The 26125-nt window shown below is 48.5% G+C and overlaps 3 protein-coding genes across 3 annotated transcripts; 2 read left to right on the forward strand and 1 right to left on the reverse strand.

Annotated features, from left to right (window-relative positions):
- Nucleotides 1–395: 395 nt before the first annotated feature.
- ubac2 (UBA domain containing 2) lies at nucleotides 396–5186 on the forward strand. Its single transcript, XM_062447249.1, has 9 exons — nucleotides 396–722; nucleotides 1266–1390; nucleotides 1487–1606; nucleotides 1865–1971; nucleotides 2091–2214; nucleotides 2331–2378; nucleotides 2468–2713; nucleotides 3361–3483; nucleotides 3582–5186. The coding sequence occupies exons 1-9, from the start codon at nucleotides 692–694 to the stop codon at nucleotides 3687–3689; spliced, it is 1032 nt and encodes a 343-aa protein (XP_062303233.1). The 5' UTR covers nucleotides 396–691; the 3' UTR covers nucleotides 3690–5186.
- A 620-nt stretch (nucleotides 5187–5806) lies between these two features.
- tm9sf2 (transmembrane 9 superfamily member 2) lies at nucleotides 5807–17558 on the forward strand. Its single transcript, XM_062447246.1, has 17 exons — nucleotides 5807–6146; nucleotides 7009–7076; nucleotides 8215–8308; nucleotides 8442–8569; nucleotides 8810–8939; nucleotides 9273–9397; nucleotides 9488–9599; nucleotides 9703–9782; nucleotides 9984–10092; nucleotides 11274–11406; nucleotides 11622–11741; nucleotides 12116–12173; nucleotides 12323–12482; nucleotides 15094–15245; nucleotides 15411–15522; nucleotides 15711–15882; nucleotides 16395–17558. The coding sequence occupies exons 1-17, from the start codon at nucleotides 5985–5987 to the stop codon at nucleotides 16460–16462; spliced, it is 1983 nt and encodes a 660-aa protein (XP_062303230.1). The 5' UTR covers nucleotides 5807–5984; the 3' UTR covers nucleotides 16463–17558.
- A 4023-nt stretch (nucleotides 17559–21581) lies between these two features.
- LOC134007651 (zinc finger protein ZIC 5-like) lies at nucleotides 21582–25407 on the reverse strand. The gene is made up of 2 exons (XM_062447248.1): nucleotides 24741–25407; nucleotides 21582–23932 (listed from the first exon to the last, which is right to left on the reverse strand). Exons 1-2 carry the CDS (start codon nucleotides 25282–25284, stop codon nucleotides 23442–23444), a joined length of 1035 nt encoding a protein of 344 aa, XP_062303232.1. The 5' UTR covers nucleotides 25285–25407; the 3' UTR covers nucleotides 21582–23441.
- Between the last annotated feature and the right edge of the window lie 718 nt (nucleotides 25408–26125).

Here is a 26125-nt window from a genome sequence, read left to right on the forward strand (position 1 = left end):
CTCTCTCTCTCTCTCTCTCTCTCTCTCTCTCTCTCTCTCTTTCTGTCTCTCTCTCTCTCTCTTTCTCTCAGGGATGCCATGTCAATAAACCATAACAGTGTGTGAGCAGCCAGGGGCCGTTCTGTTCTGCTCCAACTGAACCCCTTGTTTATACTGAAGCCCAAGAGGTAAGGGAGAAAACAGGAGAGAAGAGATAGTTGGAGAGTTAGGGAGGAGAGAAGAGCAGAGTGGAGGAGAGGAAAGGAAAGGAGGAGAGTTGGGGAGGTGAGGAGCCAGTATCACTTACAGTTCTCCTTGAGCCTGAAAAGATCACAGCTCGTAATCCGTGACCTAATAGGTAATCTGCTGCCCCCTAGTCGACAAGGATAGTATCCAGTTTATTTTAGTCACAGTAGACACCGGTAGCATGAGAATAACGCCAATTCATTTAGTGTTTATTGACTATTACTGTCGTAAAGCTGAGTAAAAAAAAACTAACTGTGCCAAAACATCCGTATTTCATAAATCGTTCCCTCCGTTTCATTTTGAAACGACGAATACAAATTGGGCTACATCAACCACCGTAGGTGCGTTGTCTCTGTGCTCCTTGTCGCTGTCAACCATGAGTATTTATTTTTTAAGTTTCCCTAGTAGTTTTGAGTCCTCTGTGCCTTAGATCGCGGCAAAGCGTCTTTATTCTGAGATCTGCATCATGTTCACGACCACCGGTTCCAGAGGGCTTTGTAAGTAGCAGCCGCTGATGTTATTTGCAAATTTACTTCACGTTTCAGTGTCCAGGCATTCTGGTTGCTGCTATCTTATACCTTTGCACTATCATTCATTTCCTGTGAACTGGGGTAGCCTAACCAGATATCGATTTGGGGTTTAAATTATACGTTACAGTTACATCATTTAAGTTAGTTTGATCGTGTCTACATGATAGAAGTACAATGCATTTGATAAACAAGTATCCATGATGATAAGCTAGCTATAGGTACAGTAGCTAGCTAGAAATTGACAGGTAGCAGCAATCTTCCGTCGTCATGTCATCGTTCATTTTATTTCATTAATAGGATCGCAAAGCTAACACTTCAAAGCTAACCCAATAAGTTGCACTATTTTTAATACATGAATACATGCTAGCTATTCGTAAAGCTTCAGTAGCTCAGTATGATCAAACCTTCCGGACGATTACAGCTGCCATACTGTCTAGTAGTAACTAGCTAGCATAAAAGTTTCTTATACCTTGTTAACTTAACTATTGGTTCATGTGTTGTGTTACTCAGACAAAGCACCGCTGTCCAAGGGCCTTCTAATGGTGTTAAGTGGTCTGACGGTGTTGCTGACGCTACTGCCCCAGTATCACGGACTGTTCGCCTACAACCTAGAGGCAATCAAACAGGATCAACAGGTGTGTGTGTGTCTGTGTATGTACGCCTAATCTCTCTATGACCTGTGTTTTTGTAACCCTCCTCTCTCTGCCCTGTGTTTGCGTGTGTCACCCCAGGTGTGGAGGGTGGTCTGTGGTCGTCTAATCTGTCTAGACCTGAAGGACACCTTTTGCTGCAGTCTTCTCTACTACAACTTCCGTATTTTTGAAAGGAGGTTTGGAAGCAGAAAATTCGCTGTACGTTCCCTCTGGTCTCCTCTGTCTGTCTGCTTGTGTAGCATTGGTGGTTCGGAATGCAGCGGCAATGCTCACTGATAGAGATGGTTTTTATTCAGGATTCATAAACCATACAAAATGAAGATACTTTTTTCAAAGAGGGCAGGACAGGAAAGGCTTAAACATTTCCAGTGTGGCCCATAATGTTGTCACAAAACATTCACTTGTATTTATATTCAATATAATTAGTAATTGGTGGTGCTGTGTCTGTCCTTACAGTCTTTCCTGTTTGGGACCTGGATCCTGTCTGCCTTTGCTGACTTCCTGTTGGCGGAGGCTGTCCACTTCCTGTTCGGTCACCAGGTGGAGGAGCTACCATCAGGACTGTGAGTAGAAATGGAGGGCTGTCACTGTGGAGACTCCTACTCTCTTCCCTTGCACTCTTCATCCAAGCCTCGTTGGTTCCTCCCCCTCATTGCTGTCTTCCGTACCTCTCTCTCCGTAGCTTGTCCCCTGTGTTCGCCCTCTACGTGCCTTTCTACTGCTCCATCCCCAGGGTGCCTGTCACCCAGCTGCTGGGGCATATCTCTATCACTAACAAGTCTCTGGTCTACATCATAGGCCTTCAGGTAGATTGCTACAGACTTTGGTTTATAGACATGCAAGAAGGTAGCATTCAATTCAATGAGTGCATTCAATTCTATATCCCTCCCTCCCTCTCTCTCTTTTACTTTCCTCTTTTCAGTTGCTGACATCAAGTCCCTTCATGTGGTTGGTAGCTCTCAGTGGCCTGGTAAGATGAGGGTAACACATACCAACCACCTACCTACATTCTGTAAGGTTCTAGTGTTCTCCAAGGTTCTCCGTGTGTGTTCCCTCCAGATCTCTGGAGGTCTGTACCACTGCAATGTCCTGGGGATCCAGCGGGTCCTATTTGTCCCCTCCTGGCTGTCCCGTGTGGGGGGGTTCCTCTTGGAGCCCGTGTTCTCCGGCCCCCAGCCCCCCGAGGAGACGCCCCTGGGGATGGGGGCCACCCTGGACATCCAGAGGCAGCAGAGGATGGACCTTCTGGACCAACAGCTGCTCCTGGCTCAGTTCAACCACACCAGGAACCCCCCGCAACCTCAGGTACCCACCAAACCGTAAAGACATAGGAGATGGAGACCCTGTGTTTCAGCACTGCCAGTGAACCAGTCGGCAACACTTGTACCCCCTTTCCACCAAAGTGAACCGGGAGCTAGTTTCGTAGAGCTGGTTAAATTTTTCGAGCCTTCTAAGAACTGGTTTGCTTTTCCACGGGCTAGAGAGCCACCACAGAGCCACGTCATTACGTCACTGTATACGTCTCATATTTCCCAGAAACGCTAGCGCGGCACCGCCAAACACAAAGGCTGTGTATCAATCCGAAGAACGCGAGGTTGAGATGCGGGATTTCTTGGCTATTGCGCAATAACCTGGCCTCGCAGCAGTATGACAACACTGGCATTATCAGCTAAACATTTTATAAACTTTTGCTGTATAGTACTTGTGTATTACATTTGTGTTAAATATAGGCTCAATAGCTCATAACATTTGTGTTTGTCATTTCACTCATTTGATAGGATTATGACTTGTGATTTATGATTTCCCTGATTCGGAGCCGGTTCTTAGGCTGTCGAAAGAGAAAGAACTGGTTCGAGATTAAGCACTGGCTTCGAACCAGCACCCAAAATGCGTTGGTGGAAAAGGAGTATTGGAGAGTCTGAATTCCTGTCTCGGTCTGTGTGTGTGTCCAGGCTGGCCAGCTGAACTGGTTCTTCCCCTCGCTGCGTCTCAGAGGACAGAACCGTCCCCCTGCCCAGCCTCACCCCTCGCCTCAGGCTCCTGTACTGGACAACACACCCATAGCAGAGGACCAGGTGTGTGTGTGTATGTGCATACATGAGTATGATTTCCTGCTGTTACTGTTTCCTGTAATCCCACTAAGCCCGATTTTGGTTTTGTGTGTGTGCCCCAGATTACCAGATTGATGGAGATGGGCTTTTCCAGGCCTGCTGCCCAGGAAGCTCTCAGAGCTTCCAACAACGACATCAACATGGCAACCAACTTCCTGCTGCAGCACTAACCGTTCGGGAGGACGTGGAATGAGGGATTGAGGAGGGGGGAGAGAGAGAGATGGAGGTGGAGAAGGAAGAACAGATGACCTCGTCGGGTTTCCTAGTCCCCCCTGGCCAGAGCAGAACTATCCACTGGAGTTTCCCTCACCCCAAACCAATATGGCTGTAAGCAGGAAGTTGGTGACTACAGACTAGAGATGGGAGGTTGGGGAACCTTTACTTCTACCCAGAAACAGAGTTAGAGGGAGCCATTAGAGGCCTGCCCACTTGAAGAAGCAAGGACTAGACAATACATCTCTTATACAGAGGTGGACTACATGTGAACACACACTGGGCCAGAGGAGGTACAGCGGGCTAAAATCCTTCCTGAGAGAAGCGCAGCACTTCCTGAAAGAGGCAGCCTCAACCAGAGGACTTCCTGGAAGAAGTGTGGCTTAGGTCCAGGGGGATAAGACTAAGGGGTAGTAGTATGATATTGCATTACCCTGGTTAGTTATCTCTCTCTCTCACACACACACACTACTGGTGTGTGAACTTTAAACCGAGCTATTTTCACACACAAGGCTTGTCACAGGTGTCATCTCGTTGTTCTGCAGTATCTTCCTCACTTGCCACTGCCGGGTTTGACCTTGGGTCCGCTGACTCCCTCAAGCAACGGCCACCTTTCAGAAACACCACTTTAGCCAACTACGCTACCCAAATTTGATGGTGTGGGTGGGCAGCATGTGTGCTTGAGGCACGGTTTAACCAATTCAGCTTGGCTACACAGACACCACATGCAAAACACACACATAAACAAAGCTGCCAGCCCCAACCACGTTTCTCTCAGTTCTACTACGTCCTTCCCTGTCCACTTAACTCAAAGCCTTATAGAGAAGGCTGAGGAGGTGTTGGTTTAGTAATTGTCACATTAGATATTCCCATAGTATGGATGGCCTGTATGGAGAAAGCCTCAATACTGCATTTTGTGAGAAAAAAAACATATACTCATAATGTTCTGGATATGTTAGTGTTTTCACTGAGAGATTAGGAATTAATGCATATAAGGAAAGCTGAACGACTTCTATTGTGTGTGTGTGCGTGCGTGTGCATGTCTGTGCCAGTACAGCTGTCCAGATTGACTATTGGACTGAATTATGTGATTTCACAGTGGAATTAAGTTATCTGAGGATGAAATCCTATTTATGAAAACGTTTTTGATTATGAATAACCACAGGACTTTCGTCCTGTATTCGTTGACTTGTAACCACTATTGAAAATAATAATCCATAATCAATATTTGTGTCTGGTTGGTACAGTTGTGGTCTCATGTACACTGTGGAATTGACCGCTCTGACCTGTGGAGTTGATGAATCCCTCCAAGGTTGTAGTCTAGTACAACAATGCTGAGTGACAGTTATGAAATGCCCTGATGGAAGCTGTGAGCTACTCATGTGAGTATGAACTTAGTTACAAGGTGCAAGCTAAACGGAAGACTTGTATCCAATAAAAAGAACGCCTACCTACCTCTCATTCTCTTACTACTCGTTGCTGTTTGTCAAAAAATAACACTTTGCAAAAAATTTACACACTGACTAATACACAAGGGGGTATTCCAGAAAGCAGGTTATGTGACAAACCCGGGTAGGTTAACTCCTCATATGACAGCCAGCGTTGTAGCAACATTGCCAGTAGGTTGCTGCAACATTGTGAATCAGCTGGTGGGTTCACTTTCTGGAATACCCCCTAGAGATGAGAAGTGTGTGTCATAACGGTTTCTGTTAACGTAGTGCGAGTCTCATTTGGCTGTGGTCTCATCACTCTGATTAAATCGTGTTGTTTTGATCTTGGTTCTTGAGATGATGGGGCCTGGTGCGGACCAACACACTGTTTCGGTCTTGTATCGCCCCCTCATGGACACACGTGGTTGAGCTTGATCCCATCCAGTGGATAACAAACAACAATAAACAACGCTGCTAAATGTCTAACGTCATTTAGATCAACGGCGTACGCAGATGGTTCTAACTACGTGCATTTGCATTGTTATTTCCCATGAATGATGGTACCTACTACCTGTACTGTATGTATTTCGGCTTGCTTGGTCTTCCGATGTCCCACAATGCCCAGCTGTAGAAAACCTTCGCGTTAACGCAGATGACGTGTCTAGTCCGCTGCAGAAACTAGGTTATCCAGGCACAGGCTGTGACAGCAACCTGATGTCAGCTATCTACTCTCTGGTCTTCGTAGATGCTAGTTAATTTGAGGATCCGGGTGTAGCTATATAATATTGACGCATAAGATTGGTTGTCGATCGAAAAAGGAAGATGAGTGGGTCTCATAGAGCTCGGTCTGTAGAATTTTCTCTCATCTGCGGAGCTCTCCTCCTTCTGCGCGGAGCTACAAGTTTCTACCTTCCGGGTCTGGCTCCTGTCAGTTTTTGTAAGCCTGGCAAAGCTGAAGGCGACAAAGATGTGCCGGACTGCAAGGTATTATTATCTAGTATCTTATAATAGAGTTGTCTGAAAAGATATCAGATCCATGAAACGTGTTACCGAAGTAAGAGTTTCGGTTGACAGTCACATAATACTGTAGCTAGCTAGCGGGTTGCTATGTAGCTTACCAGCTACGTTGTGTATAGTATTGTTGTCAATAGCAAGAAATCGACTTCCAGTTTATGATAGTTAGCTCGCTAGTTATGGCCAGCTACCTGAAACTTGGCCTGTGGATTCATTATTTGTTATTTTGGGTAGTTAACATCTTCTCTAGCACAGTAAGCTTCAGTAGTTAGCTAGCATTTGTAGTAGTACTAGTAAGCTAATGGTCTCAGTGTTTGCATAGCGGTAGCTAGCATGCTAGCTAGCCAGCATTCCAATGCTACATGGAGGGGAAAACGCTTTGCCATTGGATTTTCTTGGATTGACATACTATACCAAATTGAAATAATGAGTCAGCACTTCTCTATGGAAATGTTGAAAGACAAAAGATAGATTAAATAGATAGACCTATCTATCGTACGTAATCTGCTGTATGGGACTAACCCCAGTCACAAGGAACGGCAAAAGAACAGTTAAAAGCACACACACCTGGGAAATAAATCACTACATGCCATATCATGAAATAGCATTGAATGAATAAGTATCACCTAATTTGTCATTTTGTATCTTAAGAAAACAGAAAGGAGATATAATGAAAAATAAGTCATATGAAGTTGGTCTTCTGGTTCCAAAACCTTCCCCAGACCCTTGCCTTGTATTGACAGAGAACAGACTAGAGTCTTGGCTAGACTCTGAACAGTCAGTCGACTGTTGCTGTTCCCTGTGTTTACCTCCTGCTGTTTTTGTTTTCCAGACTTCCATCGAGTTGTTTGTCAACAGGTTGGATTCAGTGGAGTCTGTGCTGCCTTATGAGTACACAGCGTGAGTACTACTTATCCACACAAACAACCAAACACATGCTGTTGTCTGTCTCTCCCTCACTCCTCAGAGAGCCAGCTGCACACTGGAGCTGGGTGTGCCTTTGTCCATTGTGTTACCCTGGTAACTTTTATCCTTTATTTTTTCGATTGTGATGACAAGATAGGGTAGTTTGGACAGCTATGGGTTCTCTCTCTCCCCCCTCCCCTCTCTGCAGGGCCTGTAGGCAGTGTTTAGAGAGAAACTAGGTTGACTACTGAAATTGAAGCTTGTCAGGCGAGTTTCTCTGATTCTCTCGCTGGACAGATACCCTCCTGTAGGTTTAGACTCCAACAATGGAGGGATCTCCGCAATACAATACAGTGACAGAAGGAAGATGGAAATGTGAAATATCGCATTCTTCCACTCCATTGAACCGGGGCTGTCTGCTTCCGGCATGAGAGGCGTTGTTGGTCAGAGGGATTCATAAGTGGACTAGCCAAACAAACGTTCCCCTCCTGTCACCGTGAGTACCTGTGGGATGTGTCCACGGCAATGCTGCTCCTGCTTGACCCTCCTCCTCTGGTGCATCTGCAGCGTCAACAGTGTGCTGTGCCCCACCTACCAGTTTGTAAACCTCAAGTGCAGTGTGCAGAAGGCACACACAGCGTGTGTGTGTGTGTGTGTGGTGTGTGCGTATCAGAGAGTGTATGCGTGTGTCTATAGGGCCCTATAGTATGTATAACTTAGTACGGTCAACCTCAGGGTAGCAGCTCCTGGGTAGAGACAACACTGGGAGCATTCATAGCAGCGTCACCCAGCTGAGGGAAGCAGGAATGCAGCCAGCTGTAGCGGCTGGAATCACCCTTCCTGGGATCATCCAAATGGAGCACTCTGATACTCCTTAGCTTATGGTCCGCTCTGTACGACACTGACTGTACGTCGCAGAGAGGAAACCGGTGTTGTTTGGCGGTGTAGCCGGTAGGAACTGACGTGCGTTTGATTTTGCTCGCAGTTTGGCACAGATGCGTTGTCGCGGACCCGAGCGCACACATGCCTTGCGCTGCAAGGTCCTGTAGTCGTGCCCTTTATTGATACTTTTATCTATTGAGATGGTGTTGAAACCTCTCTGTGTGTGTGTGTGTGTGTGTTTGTGTTCCAGGTTTGACTTTTGTTCAGATGTGAAAGAGCAGCGACCCTCTGAGAATTTAGGTCAGGTCCTGTTCGGAGAGAGAATCGAACCTTCTCCTTACAAGGTACGCACCAACAAACAAACACGCGCCAACTGAAACACACGCGCAATCTCCTCGGTTCTTCTTTATGGCCTGTCATTTGTTTTACCAGTTGCTTAGTTGACTTTGCTGGTGTGTGTGTGTGCGCGTGTTACAGTTTAACTTCCTGGAGAAGAAGGAGTGTGAGAAGGTGTGCACCAAGGAGTATGACACGTCGAAGCAAGAGGACAAGTCCAAACTGGACTTCCTGAAGAAGGGCATGCTGTTAAATTACCAGCACCACTGGTGAGACACACGCAAAGATGGACACCACACATGCACAATATAGAGATACACACTCTGTATATATATCCTCAATTGACCACCAGGTGGCATGTTTCACCTGTGATGATGACCCCCCCCCCACTAGTTTATTGCTCACACATCCTTTCACAAGAGGTTGCCCTCAAGCCCTATAATGGGTCCCAGGTTCAGAACTTGGTCCCTTGTTTGACCTTTAACCTTGTCCTTTCCCCCCGCCCTCAGGATTGTTGACAACATGCCGGTCACATGGTGCTATGACGTGGAGGACGGACAGAAGTTTTGCAATCCGGGCTTCCCCATTGGCTGCTACGTAACAGAGGCGGGGCGGCCCAAAGACGCATGTGTGGTCAATGTAAGTATGTGGCAGAACATGTCTGACATATGTTACACTGATCATATATGTCAGAGCATGTTTGATAAATGGCAGAAACTGTACTAGAACAAGTTTGTTTTATGACAGTCCATGTATGATATGTTAGAATATGAAATAGTCTATGACATGTATATTTGTAGGTTCTACAGCAGAACATATATGACATGTCAGCTATTGACCATTAACTGGTATGTTGGTAGTATATTTGGCTAGTTTGTAATGGCACTATAGACCTGTGTATTTTTCTTGGTGTTTGTTAAAGCGCAAGGGAATAGCTGTTTACCTTCAATGTTTGTTGTTGTTGCTTGCCAGTCTGACTTCAACGACAAGGACACGTTCTACATCTTCAACCACGTGGACATCAGCATCCACTACCATGTGGTGGAGAACGAGGACGCCGGAGCCAGGCTGGTGGCTGCCAAGATGGAGCCCAAGAGGTAGGGAGACAGACGGGGTACATAGACAGGATGGCAGACAGCGAGACGGGGAGACAGTCGGCTCAGTCTCTCTCCCCTCTCCTCTCCTAGCTTCAAGCACACCAATGTGGAGTCTCCAGACTGCTCAGGGGGTCCCATGGATCTCAGCAACAAGTTCACCGGCCAAATCAAGATCCCCTACACGTACTCTGTTCGCTTTGTGGTATGTCCCAGACGTTCACACACGGGCACTTTCAAACCGTAACGGTCTCCGGGCTCATACATTCGATGTTATTCTTCATATTTGTGTGTGTGTGTGTGTTTAGGAGGATACTAATATTAGATGGGCCTCTCGCTGGGACTACATCCTGGAGTCTATGCCTCATACCAACATCCAATGGTTTAGGTGAGTCAAATAGACACCGTCAAATACACACACACTCATACACACACAGGCACACACTCACACTCTCTCTCTCTCTCTCTCTCTCTCTCTCTCTCTCTCTCTCTCTCTCTCTCTCTCTGTCTGTCTGACTCACTCACTCACTCACTCACTCACTCACTCACTCACTCACTCACTCACTGTCTTTCTTTCTCTCTCTGTCAGCATAATGAACTCTCTGGTGATTGTGCTGTTCCTGTCTGGCATGGTGGCCATGATCATGCTGAGGACGCTACACAAGGACATCGCTCGCTACAACCAGATGGATTCAGTGGTATGGACTACAGCTGCTTTCTGCTGACTCACTCCTACCTCACCCCTGTACCCTACCTCTCCCCTACTTCAACCCTCGCTCTTACCTCAACCCTCACCCCTACTGCAACCCTGCACCCCTAGCTCACCCCTCTACCCTACCTCACCCCTGTACCCTACCTCACCCCTGTACCCTACCTCACCCCTGCACCCCTATCTCACCCCTCTACCCTACCTCACCCCTGCACCCCTAGCTCACCCCTCTACCCTACCTCACCCCTGCACCCCTAGCTCACCCCTCTACCCTACCTCACCCCTGCACCCCTAGCTCACCCCTCTACCCTACCTCACCCCTGTACCCTACCTCACCCCTGTACCCTACCTCACCCCTGTACCCCTATCTCACCCCTCTACCCTACCTCACCCCTGCACCCCTAGCTCACCCCTCTACCCTACCTCACCCCTGCACCCCTAGCTCACCCCTCTACTCTAGCTCACCCCTGTACCCTAGCTCACCACCAGCCTCCCCCTTAACTCACCCGTAGCCCTCCCCAGCCCGCCTTATCCCCTCTCCCCTTCCTCCCAGGCAACTGACAGCAGACCTTTTTAAGAAGGGAAGAGGTCACACAGTACAAGATGTGGCATGTGCGCGCGCACACACACACACACACATATACACACCCACACACATACTCACTCATGCTCGGTGATCAAGCTCATTACTTCCAGCAGCTCTCTTCAGCCCCTCCCCTCTGCCATCAAACTGACAGGTAGCATCGCCGTGGCGACCAGCCGGCTCGTGTGTCCATCCTCTTAAGTCTATCAGCTTTAATCACTACTGAGAACCCTGACCCTTCTGTCTCTCTCTCTCTGTTTCTTTTCTCTCTGTTTCTCTTCTCTCTCTTTCTCTCTCTCTGTTTCTTTTCTCTCTGTTTCTTTTCTCTCTCTCTCTCTCTCGCTCTCTCTTCGCTCTCTCTCTCTCGCTCTCTCTTCGCTCTCTCTCTCGCTCTCTCTCTCTCTCTCTCTCTCTCTCTCTCTCTCTCTCTCGCTCTCTCTTCGCTCTCTCTCTCTCGCTCTCTCTCTCTCTCTCTCTCTCTCTCTCTTCGCTCTCTCTCTCTCTCTCTCTCTCTCTCTCTCTCTCTCTCGCTCTCTCTCTCGCTCTCTCTCGCTCTCTCTCGCTCTCCCTCTCGCTCCCTCCCCCAGGAGGATGCCCAGGAGGAGTTTGGGTGGAAGCTGGTTCATGGAGACGTGTTCCGCCCCCCCAGGAAGGGCATGCTGCTCTCGGTGTTCCTGGGATCAGGGACTCAGATCTTCATCATGACCTTCGTCACCCTCTGTGAGTCCGCAGCCGGAGGGATCGAGTCTGTCGAGATGTTTCTCCGGGAGAGACGGAGAAAAATAGGGTTGAATGTATTACTGTGCGTGTATGTGACGTGATACCAGAGGAGTATGGTTCAGACCAGGACCTTCGAGCTAGCTGATTATCTTAACAGAAACGCAGGAGCCTAACCTCCCTTCTCCTCCCCCTCCCTCTCCCCTCCTCTCCTCCAGTCTTCGCCTGCCTGGGCTTCCTGTCTCCAGCCAATCGCGGGGCGCTGATGACGTGTGCGGTGGTGCTGTGGGTGCTACTGGGCACGCCTGCTGGCTACGTGGCCGCACGCTTCTACAAATGTAAGAGAGGGAGGGGGGAAGAGGGGAGGGAGGGAGGGAGGGAGGGAGGGAGGGAGGGAGGGAGGGGAGGGGAGGGGAGGGGAGGGGAGGGGAGGGGAGGGGAGGGAGGGGAGGGGGGGGGAGGGGAGGGAGGGGGGCAGTGACCCTTGGTGTCCCCCACACCCCATCTGGGCCACAGGCTGCTCGTTAGCACCAATCAGTGTCTGTCAGGAAGAAGCTGGGGTCACATACGCTATCACAGGCACATACTCTCTGACACACACACACACACACTCAGCCTTCTGATCCCTGAAGAGGAAGGAGAGTAGATTTGTAAGAAAGTTAAGTCTCTCGCTGTTTTCTTCTCTCACTCAGTCTCTTTCTCTCTCTCCCAGCATTTGGAGGAGAGAAGTGGAAGACCAACGTTCTCCTGACAGCGTTCCTCTGTCCAGGGTGAGGAAAGCAGCCTCGTCTGCCTGCCTGCCTGCCTGCCTGCCTGTCTGTCTGCGTTCCTATGTTGGGAATGTCTTCATGTCTCTACAGGGTGTGTTGATTTTGTACTCCTCACAGATCTGGTGGTCGTGTGTGTGTGTTCTCCCCAGGGTGGTGTTCGCTGACTTCTTTGTGATGAACCTGATCCTGTGGGGCGAGGGCTCATCTGCAGCGATGCCCTTTGGCACCCTGGTGGCCATCCTGGCTCTCTGGTTCTGCATCTCCGTACCCCTCACCTTCCTGGGGGCGTACTTTGGCTTCAAGAAGACCGTGAGCACACACACACATCTGTACCCTCTCACACACACACACACACACATCTGTACCCTCTCACACACACACACACACATCTGTACCCTCTCACACACACACACACACACATCTGTACCCTCTCACACACACACACACACACATCTGTACCCTCTCACACACACACACACACACATCTGTACCCTCTCACACACACACACACACACACATCTGTACCCTCTCACACACACACACACACACACACATCTGTACCCTCTCACACACACACACACACACACACATCTGTACCCTCTCACACACACACACACATCTGTACCCTCTCACACACACACACACATACACATCTGTACCCTCTCACACACACACACACACACACATCTGTACCCTCTCACACACACACACACACATCTGTACCCTCTCACACACACACACACACATCTGTACCCTCTCACACACACACACACACATCTGTACCCTCTCACACACACACACACACACATCTGTACCCTCTCACACACACACACACACACACACATCTGTACCCTCTCACACACACACACACACATCTGTACCCTCTCACACACACACACACACACCTGTACCCTCTCACACACACACACACACACACATCTGTACCCTCTCACACACACACACACACACACACATCTGTACCCTCTCACACACACACACACACACCTGTACCCTCTCACACACACACACACACACCTGTACCCTCTCACACACACACACACACACACATCTGTACCCTCTCACACACACACACACACATCTGTACCCTCTCACACACACACACACACACATCTGTACCCTCTCACACACACACACACACACATCTGTACCCTCTCACACACACACACACCTGTACCCTCTCACACACACACACACACACACACATCTGTACCCTCTCACACACACACACACACACATCTGTACCCTCTCACACACACACACACACACACCTGTACCCTCTCACACACACACACACACACACACACATCTGTACCCTCTCACACACACACACATCTGTACCCTCTCACACACACACACACACACATCTGTACCCTCTCACACACACACACACACATCTGTACCCTCTCACACACACACACACACATCTGTACCCTCTCACACACACACACACACACACACACACACACATCTGTACCCTCTCACACACACACACACACACACCTGTACCCTCTCACACACACACACACACATCTGTACCCTCTCACACACACACACACACACATCTGTACCCTCTCACACACACACACACACACCTGTACCCTCTCACACACACACACACACACACACACACACACACACACATCTGTACCCTCTCACACACACACACACACATCTGTACCCTCTCACACACACACACACACACATCTGTACCCTCTCACACACACACACACACATCTGTACCCTCTCACACACACACACACACACACACACATCTGTACCCTCTCTCACACACACACACACACACACATCTGTACCCTCTCACACACACACACACACCTGTACCCTCTCACACACACACACACACACACACATCTGTACCCTCTCACACACACACACACACACATCTGTACCTTCTCACACACACACACATCTGTACCCTCTCACACACACACACACACACATCTGTACCCTCTCACACACACACACACACACACATCTTTACCCTCTCACGCACACACACACACACATCTGTACCCTCTCACGCAAACACACACACACATCTGTACCCCCTCTCACACACACATCTGTACCCTCTCTCACACACACACACATCTGTACCCTCTCTCACACACACACACATCTGTACCCCCTCTCTCACACACACACACATCTGTACCCCCTCTCTCACACACACACACATCTGTACCCCCTCTCACACACACACACATCTGTACCCCCTCTCACACACACACACACACACATCTGTACCCTCTCTCACACACACACACATCTGTACCCTCTCTCACACACACACACACACACATCTGTACCCTCTCTCACACACACACACATCTGTACCCTCTCACGCAAACACACACACACATCTGTACCCCCTCTCACACACACACACACATCTGTACCCTCTCTCACACACACATCTGTACCCTCTCACACACACACACACACATCTGTACCCCCTCTCACACACACACACATCTGTACCCCCTCTCACGCAAACACACACACACATCTGTACCCCCTCTCTCACACACACACACACATCTGTACCCTCTCTCACACACACACACACATCTGTACCCTCTCTCTCACACACACACACATCTGTACCCTCTCACACGCACACACATCTGTACCCTCTCTCACACGCACACACATCTGTACCCTCTCTCACACGCACACACATCTGTACCCTCTCACACACGCACACACATCTGTACCCTCTCTCACACACACACACACATCTGTACCCTCTCACACACACACACACACATCTGTACCCTCTCACACGCACACACACAGGACCATCCATAGAGTTGTCTAAAATGTCACTGTTGCACCTCCCATCAGTCCCAAGTCCTCTGTGATTGGTTCCTCCCAGGGCATTGAGCACCCGGTGCGAACCAACCAGATCCCCCGTCAGATCCCGGAGCAGTCGTTCTACACCAAGCCCGTCCCCGGCATCATCATGGGGGGCATCCTGCCCTTCGGCTGCATCTTCATCCAGCTCTTCTTCATCCTCAACAGCATCTGGTCCGTAGGGCACACATAACACACACACGCATAACACACACACACACACACACACACACCAGCACAGCTGGGCTGACCTGCTATAGTTCAGTCAACCTCTCTCTCACACTGTTTTTCTTTCTTTCTCTTTTTCTCCACCTTTCCTTCCCTCGTTCCATTCCCCAGGTCTCACCAGATGTACTACATGTTTGGCTTCCTGTTCCTGGTCTTCATCATCCTGGTCATCACCTGCTCCGAGGCCACAATCCTGCTCTGCTACTTCCACCTGTGTGCCGAGGTAGGACTCACACACTCACACACACACACATATACTCTCTGTCAGCTGGCTGTTAGGGAGCCGTCTGTGGCTCAGTCTGACAAAAATCCAGAGGTCTCTTACTGGATTCAACAAAGATGTTGGAGACACAGGTGTGCTGTATTAACAGATGTTAGATACTGATGCCCTGGGTGTTCCGGTGTTTCCAGGACTACCACTGGCAGTGGCGTTCCTTCCTGACCAGCGGCTTTACGGCGGTCTACTTCCTGGTCTACGCCATCCACTACTTCTTCTCCAAGCTGCAGATCAGCGGTCTGGCCTCCATCATACTGTACTTTGGCTACACCATGATCATGGCCCTGATCTTCTTCCTTTTCACTGGTACGTACTGCTGTGTGTGTGTGTGTGTGTGTGTCTGTGTGTCTGTGTGTGTGTGTGTGTGTGTGTGTGTGTGTGTGTGTGTGTGTGTGTGTGTGTGTGTGTGTGTGTGTGTGTGTGTGTGTGTGTGTGTGTGTTTTGTGAACACACGAAGGTCATGTGGAGAGTCACATCTCATAGAACACGCCTGAACTCTCGTTTTCCAGCTCACTGGACCGAGCACGAGACACACACATACACACACACTTTCACACAGACAGTGAGGGACCAGACAGGACAGGACACACACTCTTAGGTGGTTCTAGAAAGTCGAGGCTTCTGAACAGCATAGAGTTTGAAGTGTCAAGTAGCAGAAAGGAGTTCCTTTTTCTCCCTTCTGTGTTATCGTGTTCTCTCTCTCTCTCTCTCTCTCTCTCTCTCTCTCTCTCTCTCTCTCTCTCTCTCTCACTGTTCCTGATCTCTCTAAACTCTCCCCCCCCTCCCTCCCTCTTTCTCTCGCTCTCTCTGTCTCTCAGGTACCATTGGGTTCTTCGCCTGTTTCTGGTTTGTAACGAAGATCTACAGCGTGGTCAAGGTGGACTGAAGTCAGCCCCGCCCCGCCCCAGCTCTCCTCAACCCTGAGGTCTCCTCTGACTCTCCTCAGCCACAGTCTCCATACAACCAAACACTACAAGTATCCATTCCACGGCCTGTCAACTGTGTGTGTGTGTTTGCCATGAACACACACACACACACGGGCAACCCCCCCCCCCCCCAACCTCCCCCAGATTTAATCGGAAAGTAAGCGAGACACCATAGTTCTCTGGAGACATACGGAGGATGACATCGTCGAACCCCCCAGCCCCCCCCCCCCCCCCCCTCATACTCCATGAGAGAGATGGGATAGGAAAGGCGCCCCCAGCGTTTCCACGGGGACATTTGCTTCAAATGCTGCCTGAGTTTATTGTGCTATTATGCAGTGTAGTGACCCCTCCACAGGAGCCCCCAGGCGCAGGGTCAAGTCCGCTCTGCGTCGCCGCCCAGGCGTCCAGGGTTTGGGGAGTCGTGCTGATTGATTGTAAATAACTTTTTTTGTTTTTGTTTTTTTCTAATGTTGAACCGAATTGAGGATGAGCCTTCAAAGGAATTCACCCTGTTACCATGGACACACATTTCTCCTGTTTGTCTTATCTGGTATTTATTTACTTTCTGGGGTTGTTTCAATGTTTATGTTTTGTTTGTTTCCTGTTTTTTGGGGGGTTGTTACATATGCATAAGTATTAACCAGCGGGAGGGGTCTCTGTTATTTAATGTTTTATTATTATAAGTCTCCGTTTTTTTTGTGGCTTTTTTTCTTTCTACGCCTCTTCACTCTTGTGCCTCACTGCTCGCTGGTTGGCTGAAGCCCAGAGTCACGCCATCATCCATTCATTCAGAAGTCTATTCAGTCATACATTCAGATATTCAAACAGCTAATTCATCCATCAGTTCACTCATTCATTCATTCATTCATTCATTCAGTTGTAGGGAGATCCATATCCTGTGTTTGTGTATATAAACTCTCATAACCTCTAGTGGTGTCAAGGCCAAAGAAGGAGTTCCTTCTCTGCTCAATTTACTTTGAATAATGTAATTACGACCAGAACACAAAACAAATGATACAAAATAATAAAAGTATTTTTTTCCTGGGAAAAAAAAGATTCAAAGAAGTGTGTCTTGTTTGTTTGAAAGGGTTGGATGGATCTCAAATAATCTGAACCACGTTTTCATAAGAGGTAGAGCCATGTTAGTCATCAGTCATCACACCCTGGCAGAGACGATGGTAGGAGTGTGACCGCCCGTCTGTTTTCCCATTGGGCAACATCTGCCTGTCAGTAGATTAAAAAGGGCTGATTGGTACGACCCCACAGAGCACCTTATGGCCGAGGCATGATGGGATATTGTCCCAGCCGACATCTGCTGAGCTGTGTTGACCCCCAACGCACACAAACGCACACACACACACACAGTCTAACATCCACCCCTCCTCACTCCTCTCTCCGTCAGTAAATAATCGTACTACTTCCAGAGTCAGCAAATCTGGCTGTCGGTGAGTTGTGGATCTATGAGAGTGTCTGTTAAAAAGAGAATGAAGGTAAATAACAGAGGGACTAGGGTAAAAAGGAGAGAAGAATTGGACTATTATCAGCCTGTGTCCTTCAGATGGGAAGCGTTCTCAGTCTCTGACTAGGGGTCGATTCAGTACAGTGTGGTGTCTCCACACACACACTACACACACACACAAGTAGAGCGCTAACGAAAGGGGAGGACAGTCGGTAGACTGGAGCAGCTGTACAACAGAAGTGTCTTGTAAGGCCTGACTCATGTCGGCCCCTCCTCCTCTTCCTCCTCCTCTGTTCCCCTCAGACACACTTGCGCGGTGAGGTCATTGTGACGTCACAGCTGTATTCCGGAAGGATCCCTGAATGGCTGATTGTCTACCGCTAGAGAAGCCAAGGGGAGTGAGATCAGTCTTTTGCTGAAAGGACGCAAAGCTTTGTGTTCAGCGCCAAGCTTAGAGTGTTCCGTTGTCTGTAGAAGGATGGCTACCGCCACTGTTCATTTGGTGTAACCTCACACACACACACACAAACCCAGCCCATGCCTCTATAGTGACCTGCTACGATGATGAAGATGGAGGAGATGAAGCTAGCATTCCTCTCAATCTGCGTTTTACGGCTCGTCCTTTACGAGGGCGGACGGCCGGCCATATTTCCACAATGCCCGGTGTCACGGCCCTGACGGAGGAGGACAGTGGGATGAAAGTGTCCCAGGGTGCTGGTGTTGGGGGGGGAGGGGGGGGGGGGGGGGGGCGAGTGGGCAACCCCTTTGTTAAACCGGTGTCTTCTCTTTGATGAATCCTGTTGCTCCAGGGTATCTCTCTGTTCCCTTATTCTCCTCCTCCCCCACCCCTCTCCTCCTTCTCTCCTCCTCATTGCTGTTTTATTTCTGGGCGCTTTTGTCTTCCTGGTCATTATTGGTGCTCAGCTTTAGTCTCTGCCATTTCCCTCTCCTCGCTCCCTAATCAATTACAATACCCTTCCCCCGTGACCAAGTTGTGTGTATGTGTGTGTGTGTGTGTGTGAACGCTCAACACGTCTATAATGTCATTAAAACATCCACCACAAACTCAAACTTACGGAATTTGTTGGTGTCGTAAACTGAACTCCAGTAAAGTTGTGTCATCAACTGGCCCTTTTCGTGTGTTTCCACTCTGTGAATGTGTTGTGAGTTTGGTGGTTATGGTTGGTTGTGTATGTGTGAGAGTAAGCCTTTAACACCTCAGAATACTTGCGTGTTTTGCAAGGCCTGCTCTGCCTCCTCTGCTAGCTCACTTTGTGGTGCTATAAATATCTACAAGGTTCTGCCACCGAAATGTTGGGTTTTGCAACCTAAATTCAAGGCTACGCAACAAAATGCAGTGTTTAGCAAGGTTCTGCAACAGAAGGTATCCTATTGGTTTATTAGTCATTGCTGACTGACTCACAGACTTCCATACATCCCTGGTTCTCCAGTCTGGTCCAGCATAACCTCTACACACCCCTAACCCTTGTATTACCCTGCTACTACCTACACACACACACACACACACACACAGACAAGAGGAACAGTTGTGCCCTCTGTTTTAGGGGGGGGTTTCCGTCAGATTTCAGCAGGGTTTCTCTTTCTCCTCTACAGGGGAGCCTCGCGGGGGGGCTCTGTGTGTGTATGTGTGTGTGTGCATGTGTGTATAATAACTCTGTAGGGGTCCTTCATGCCAGTGTGCCCGTGGTGGATCATTTAGTCTAGTTATTCATCTCCTCCTGCAGTCAATACAAACACCCCATAGCCCTTCTCCTCCACACCCTAACACTTACTCCTCCTTTCACTCCTTCCCTCGTTCTTTATCCCTCTGTCATCCCTGATGAATGTGTGACTAACAGAGGATTGGATGGGAAGTGTATGGTGTTCAAGGGTCAGAATGGACAGACACACACGCATGACTGTGCTATAGAATGTGTGTGTGTGTGTGTGTTTGTGTGTGTGTTCATGAGCAGATAAAAGCCAAATACAATGCATCAAAGCTAACAGAGGGATTAAAATTGTAGTCCTGAGGGTAATTAATTCCAGGTAATCTCGTATTCCAGATTAAGACTTCATCGTGGGCCAGCGGAACAGAACAGGCCTGGAGGGCTTGCTCGTTAACAGAGTTGGATGAACAGAGTTAGACAGTGTCTCTTTCTAACTCTGTCGATGAAGACTGGCGTCGAGAGAGAACGTGAAAGAGAGGAAGAGGGGCAGAGGGAAAGAGAAAGGGAGAGAGACATGCAGAGGGAGAGAGAGTAAAGGTGAGAGTGAGTCCTGTTTTGTTGTTTATAGGGGGAACATGGAAACAATTAGAGGAAGGTATTTCTCCACAGCCTTCATTACCAGTGTGATGGTGACTCTCTCCTACATGCACACACACACACATACCGAAGACTCCTAAAACCTTCATTACTTCTCTCTTCTTCTATTGCCCCCCTCCACACCCCACACCCAATGCAGAGTCATGGTTGACTAGTCTCTAAAGGCTACACTCATCTGTTTACCCCTGTGTAAGGATCTTTCAATCCTCTTCTCCTTTGTCCATCTCTACCTTCCCTCGTTTGGCCAACGAGGCTTATTGGCTAATAATGAGCATTAGTCAGCCTCGAGCACATCCTCTTATTAACACATACATACACTCACACACATACTAGACCCTCAACAATGTATAATCTGTAATCCTCCATCAAATTCTGACCATTCATCATCACTGGAACCTTAAGTAAAGAATCACCCCACACATATAGCATTAACCCACCACACATTGTATTCCCCTGCTGTGCACACTCACACACACAAAGAAGGTCCATAAGTTTAAACATTAACATAGTACTCACTAGTATCAAAGAACAGATAGTTCATATTAGTTCATGCCCTTTAATCAAAACGTGGTGAATAGTTTGTTAAACTTTATTGATAAAGGGTGGGGTTCACTTTACATTAGATGAAGTCTGACTGTCCTGATGTTTCATTGTCCAGGTTCTGGCATGCTAGCCTGCTTTAACAGTCTTGATGAAGATGGAGGTTGTCTGTGTTTTGGAAGGCGACGAACCAGGCTCCGTTCTTAATCGTGTTTTCTCCAGCTCTCTCACCTCTCGTGTCTTTTGGTGAAGTGGCGTCACCGTGTCTGAGAAAGTTAGCCCACTCATTCTCAGACACCGTGGCTAAAGGCGCCCGGCATGAAAGATATCTCAGCGGCCGGTTCACTATAGGGGTGAACAAATCGCTGACAAAGGAACCGTCTTTTCAATTCAGCGGCGTCGTTAAGACAACGGCCCGGTATCTCCACGATATGTTCCACTTCAAAAGCGGTCTTCATCCAGTGGCGTCTGCCAGGCCAATGAGAATGTGTGTCTAACTATACCCTTCGTTACAGATGATTGTGTTGACTCACTGCATTTTCAACAGACGTGTTCAACACTGACCAGAGAATCGAATTGTCCACTTTCAAAGTAAACGAGACAAAAGACTGAAGAGACGGCAGGCCAAAAAAGGTTGTTCGTGTCAGGGACCCCATTGACTCCACCTCGGTCATTCAGACAGAATCCAAACGGGTCCAAACTGATAAATAGGGGTAAACAAATATATTAACATTGAAAGCAGCCACCAGAAACGTGTGTATATTAAAATTTATTCAGTCAATATGAAAGGATGGGAAAATAGATTTTAACACTCAATAAATGATGATAAAATACAATAAACAGGACTCATGTAAGCTATCTCATCACTTCAGAACAAAATACAGCCATGAGCCAACATCTCAGTAAGTACAATCAAAGGTAAACAAGGTTCTTGGGTCATATGCTGACCATCCAATACACGTTTTAAAATTCAAACTACTTGAGGTGCACTTGATTTAACTTAGCTTTCAAAGCAGAGGTTATCCTACTTACAACCTCTTTGTCCTATAGGGACAATTCAATCAGTTCTATGGTGCCTGTTAAGTTAAAACAAGCATACCTCCAGTGTTTCTAATCCATATCTGACCAAGGTGTGGTCACATCTCATTCTGGCAACACAGTTCATCATGGTCTAACTCTCTCAGGCCAACTACCTGCTGTCTGCAGCGGTCACACACACTCGCCATAAAGGGACAATTCACTGGTTTGTCACAATAACAAATAAATGTAATCTGGTACCAGAAGTGCCACAGGGGTCAGCATCGCTGCTCAGAGAAATGTGTGCGTTTGTGTGTACACCATTTGGGCATGTGATACCATGTGTCCACTACAGCTTTATACTGTTACAGCAGGGCGGGCGGGTGGAGGGGGAGCTGTGAGTTGTCTATATTTAACGGCCAATGGGAAGTGTTCCCCTGTACATGTCGAATGCATGGCATAAGAGGTCACACACTACCGGTCTAGATGCATCCCTTCACCATTCCCTCCCTCCAGCTGACAGTGAACTCTGGGGAGCACAATGATGAGGCTGTCATCGTTGCAAGTGGGTTAAACATGTGCAACATTAGAGGGACATATGTAAAGATAACACAAACATATACAATACAAACACTCCCCGTCTGTCTCTCTCTCTCTCTCACACACACACACACACACACACACAGCTATGCATAGTTGTCATGACCTCAGTGTCCTTGAGTAACCCCGTCCCTCCAGAGTGAAATGTTTCTCACACACAAAAAAAATTAATCGATCATATCCATTAACCAGGGCTTCCTTTCTGATTTTTCCAATTATTTAACAAAATCCAAATATGAAACATTTTGATATTTGACTGATCCCAGTTAGTTATAATGAAGCACAGGACCACATCTTATCCCAAAGAGAACAGTGTTGGGTGCCACCACATTTACACTAAATAAAGAAATAACAATTTAAGAACTACCTCAATGGTTCCATAGAACACCCTTCACAGGTCCAAAAGTTTCCATATTGAAACCTCTGTATGAACTAAGAACCATATATAGTTCCAAACAGCACCTTACAGAGCTGAAAGGGGTTCTACTGTATGGGAACTTTTTTCCAGAGGGTTTGGAACAAGCTTGGGTGGAGATGGGTGGTTCCATCCAGGGCACCACAACGTCTTCTGAGGAACTCAACTGTCCTCCATCCCTATCTTAGTTCTCTTATGGCAACACGTTATAATGGCTTACGAAATGACCCCCAGGTGAGCATTGTGGTCCCTGGGGAAAACAAGTCCCGTCCACCTGCAGTGATGATGGTCCCTAGACTTGCTCACCCCCCCCCCCCCCCCTCCACTCAAACAGACAAGTCTTAGGGACACTGTAACAGAGCTGGTTCGGTGACGAGCAGGCCCAGACCTGAACGTCTGTGCTGGGCTCCAGTGCTAATGCCAAGGCCTTCAGCTTGGCGCGCAAACATAATTTATGGCCAGCAGGATACCCCCCGCCCCCCTTCTCCACCCCCATCCAAGACCACCCCCCCCACACACAACCCCCCTCCCAATGCGAGGTCCACCCATGTACACGGTGCCCCCAGAGTACTGGAGGCCTGGTGTTACGTGTTGTACTCGTCGTCATCGCTGGGTTCTGACTTTATGTCGTCAGGGTGGATCTGGAGGTAGTTCTGGGTGGCGGTCCTGGTACACACGTACCACTCCTTCATGTCTGTCACCTGAGGTAGAGGGGGGTTCACTGATTGGTTCCTCTGTGTCCTAGGGGGAGGGTTTGCACGGTTCCTGACCAACCCCGACAGGGACAGGTCAAGGGGTCCGGAGTTGGGGGAGGGGCAGAAGAGGACCTTGCGCTCGATGGAGGAGGGGGAGGAGTCGAAGTGGATCTTGAGATCTAGTGGTTCCGAGGTAGGCGAGGCCTTGACGTGGACCTTCATGTGTTTGCGAAGGGAGCTGGGGTGAGTGTAAGACTTCCCACAGCCCAGGGCTTTGCAGTCGTAGGGCTTGGAGCTGGTGTGGACCTGCGAGTGCTTCTTCCTGTCGCTGCTGTTGGCGAACCGGCGCTCGCAGAACTCACACTGGAATGGCTTCTCCCCTGGATGAGAGGAACGACAGGGAGGAGGAAGGAGAGAGAGGAACGATTTGGATGGTTGGAGGGGAGAAGAGATGGAATGAGAAGAGGATCAATAAGTGGAGCGGAGGGATGGAGAAGTGCAGAGGGGAGGGGTGGAGGACCAGAGCGACAGAGAGGAGTGCAAGACAGGAACAATCGATTCAATTATAGACTAAATACAACACCTTGATGTTAGCATTCTGCTTTTGGATTCATCAGTAGCAACCTTCATAGACTGGAGTTTGGCCCGTGGGCCACACTTGATCTAGATCTACTTCCTAATTACCAAACCCAAATCTATATTTACAAACACCAACGGGTTCACTTATAACATATCCTTGTAGTTCCTGAACCCTGACCTGCCCTTGGAACATGTTACACACTCAACACTGCTGTAAGGAAGGACACCAGCCTAAGCTTCTTCAAGCATAGCAACATGATGTCCACCTTAACATCTATAGCCATGAAAGGTTAAGTTTCAATCAGTTAGTTTGACATTTTCCTACACACAAACGGACATGACACTAGACAGACACTGGTTCGCCTTAAGGCAAAATTATAAACAGACCTTAAGACAAGACAGTTGATAGGCTATAGTTACCCGCCATCACAAAATGAAATGAAGCACAATGCACGCCATTCAGACTAGCCTAAATCAAGATATCATCGAAGCCATTACATATGGAGTTTTGCTAGCTAGCTTAGCTAGTCAGGTTACACACTATTTTTTTCAATTGTGATGGGGTCGCTATGGGGACCATTTCCCGTGCCCCCTCTTCAAAAAACATACCAGTGTGCGTGCGTGTGTGAATCTTAAGGTTTTCCGAACGGGCGAACATTTTCCCGCAGTCAGGGAATGAGCATGAGAAGGGTTTCTCCCCGGTATGCACTCGGATGTGGTTAATCAGTTTATATTTCGCCTTGAAAGCCTTCCCTTCGCGCAGACATTCTTCCCACATACAGACATGGCTCAGAGACTCGAGCCCCGCGACGTGATCCATGGTGACGTGGTCGACCAGCTCGTGCATGGAACTGAAAGTTAGATCGCAGATCTTTTGTTTGGAGGTTTTGCTAAGCTCGGTCCATTTGCAAATCAACTCGGTCTTTATTGCCCCGTTCGGATAGGAGCCAGTCGGGGCGGCGCGAGGAGGCGATGCGATGCTCGAGGCAACCGAGTTGTTGTTGCGGAGCGGAGGGAGGCCATTGTGCCGCGCGCCCGCCCGCTGCATGGTAGAGACGGGCAGCTGGCTAGCTCCGTCGGCGGATTGAAGCCGCTCTGGTTTCGTTAAAACCGCGTATAACTCTCTCCCCCACCCGGTTTTGAGAAGGCGCATGTGGCAGTCCAGGGGTACCCCGCGGCTCGGTTACACCCGGGCGGTCCGTCCCTCCATGCTCGCTCGATAGTACAAGGAACCGTATTCACACCAGAGGAGGTATCAGCTATAGCGTCCCAATAGTCTGAAATGGTGCCCTCTGCTGGTGTTCTACTTCCGCTTATCTGACCTAAATAAATGGGATAGACTGAAGCAACATGGCGTCCTTCTTTAAAAGGCCTATTTTGCCTATGTGGTGTCTTTTAGATTAGTGTTTACAAAGGAGAGGACGAGAGGGAAGGACGGAGTTTAAGAGTGCACCTAGTGGTAGGTATGCAAAACTCACAGCTAGTGCCAGTTAAACTAGGCCTCCCACTGTGTGGCTGTGTAGTATAAGGCTAGATGAAGCCTGCGTGGAAATGTTTTTGCTTAATAGGCTACACATTTATTTCATGATTTTCTTTTCTTTCATGTTAATAAATTCGTTCAGAACCATCTGTTTATTGATAATTAATTAGGACTCGTTGATATCGTTGAGCATATGGAGGAAATGTCGGACCACGGTTTTGGTCCATCAGATCTAATACAACTTGAGTCCTTTCAGCTTGGCGACTCCCGGGAGACACACTCCCCTTTCCTGTCCGACTGGAAATCTATTTTTTCATCCTGATTTCAGCCCTTCCTTTGAACTTGGGCCCCCCGCGGTTCTGTCAGCGGGGCAGGGAGACACATGGACCGGGTATGGAGGTGGTGCATGTCTCTACCCTCCATGCTTATCATCCTACCCGCTACTATAGGGTGGGATTCGCTAACCACGGATTCGCTTTTAAAGATTCCCTTTCTCCTTTACCTTTAGGCCCAA

The sequence above is a fragment of the Osmerus eperlanus genome, chromosome 21, assembly GCF_963692335.1.
Source record: "Osmerus eperlanus chromosome 21, fOsmEpe2.1, whole genome shotgun sequence".
NCBI classification, from domain to species: domain Eukaryota; kingdom Metazoa; phylum Chordata; class Actinopteri; order Osmeriformes; family Osmeridae; genus Osmerus; species Osmerus eperlanus.

Bases quoted from the DNA above. Each gene is read 5' to 3' on its own strand.
- LOC134007651 (XM_062447248.1), bottom strand. From the start codon at position 25,284: ATGCGCCTTCTCAAAACCGGGTGGGGGAGAGAGTTATACGCGGTTTTA. The intron at 23,933-24,740 runs GTATGTTTTTTG...CCTCTCATCCAG, and splicing joins TCACACACGCACGCACACTG to GGGAGAAGCCATTCCAGTGT.
- tm9sf2 (XM_062447246.1), top strand. From the start codon at position 5,985: ATGAGTGGGTCTCATAGAGCTCGGTCTGTAGAATTTTCTCTCATCTGC. The intron at 8,309-8,441 runs GTACGCACCAAC...CGCGTGTTACAG, and splicing joins TCGAACCTTCTCCTTACAAG to TTTAACTTCCTGGAGAAGAA. The intron at 15,246-15,410 runs GTCCGTAGGGCA...TCCATTCCCCAG, and splicing joins TTCATCCTCAACAGCATCTG to GTCTCACCAGATGTACTACA.
- ubac2 (XM_062447249.1), top strand. From the start codon at position 692: ATGTTCACGACCACCGGTTCCAGAGGGCTTT. The intron at 1,972-2,090 runs GTGAGTAGAAAT...CTCTCTCCGTAG, and splicing joins GAGGAGCTACCATCAGGACT to CTTGTCCCCTGTGTTCGCCC. The intron at 2,714-3,360 runs GTACCCACCAAA...GTGTGTGTCCAG, and splicing joins GGAACCCCCCGCAACCTCAG to GCTGGCCAGCTGAACTGGTT.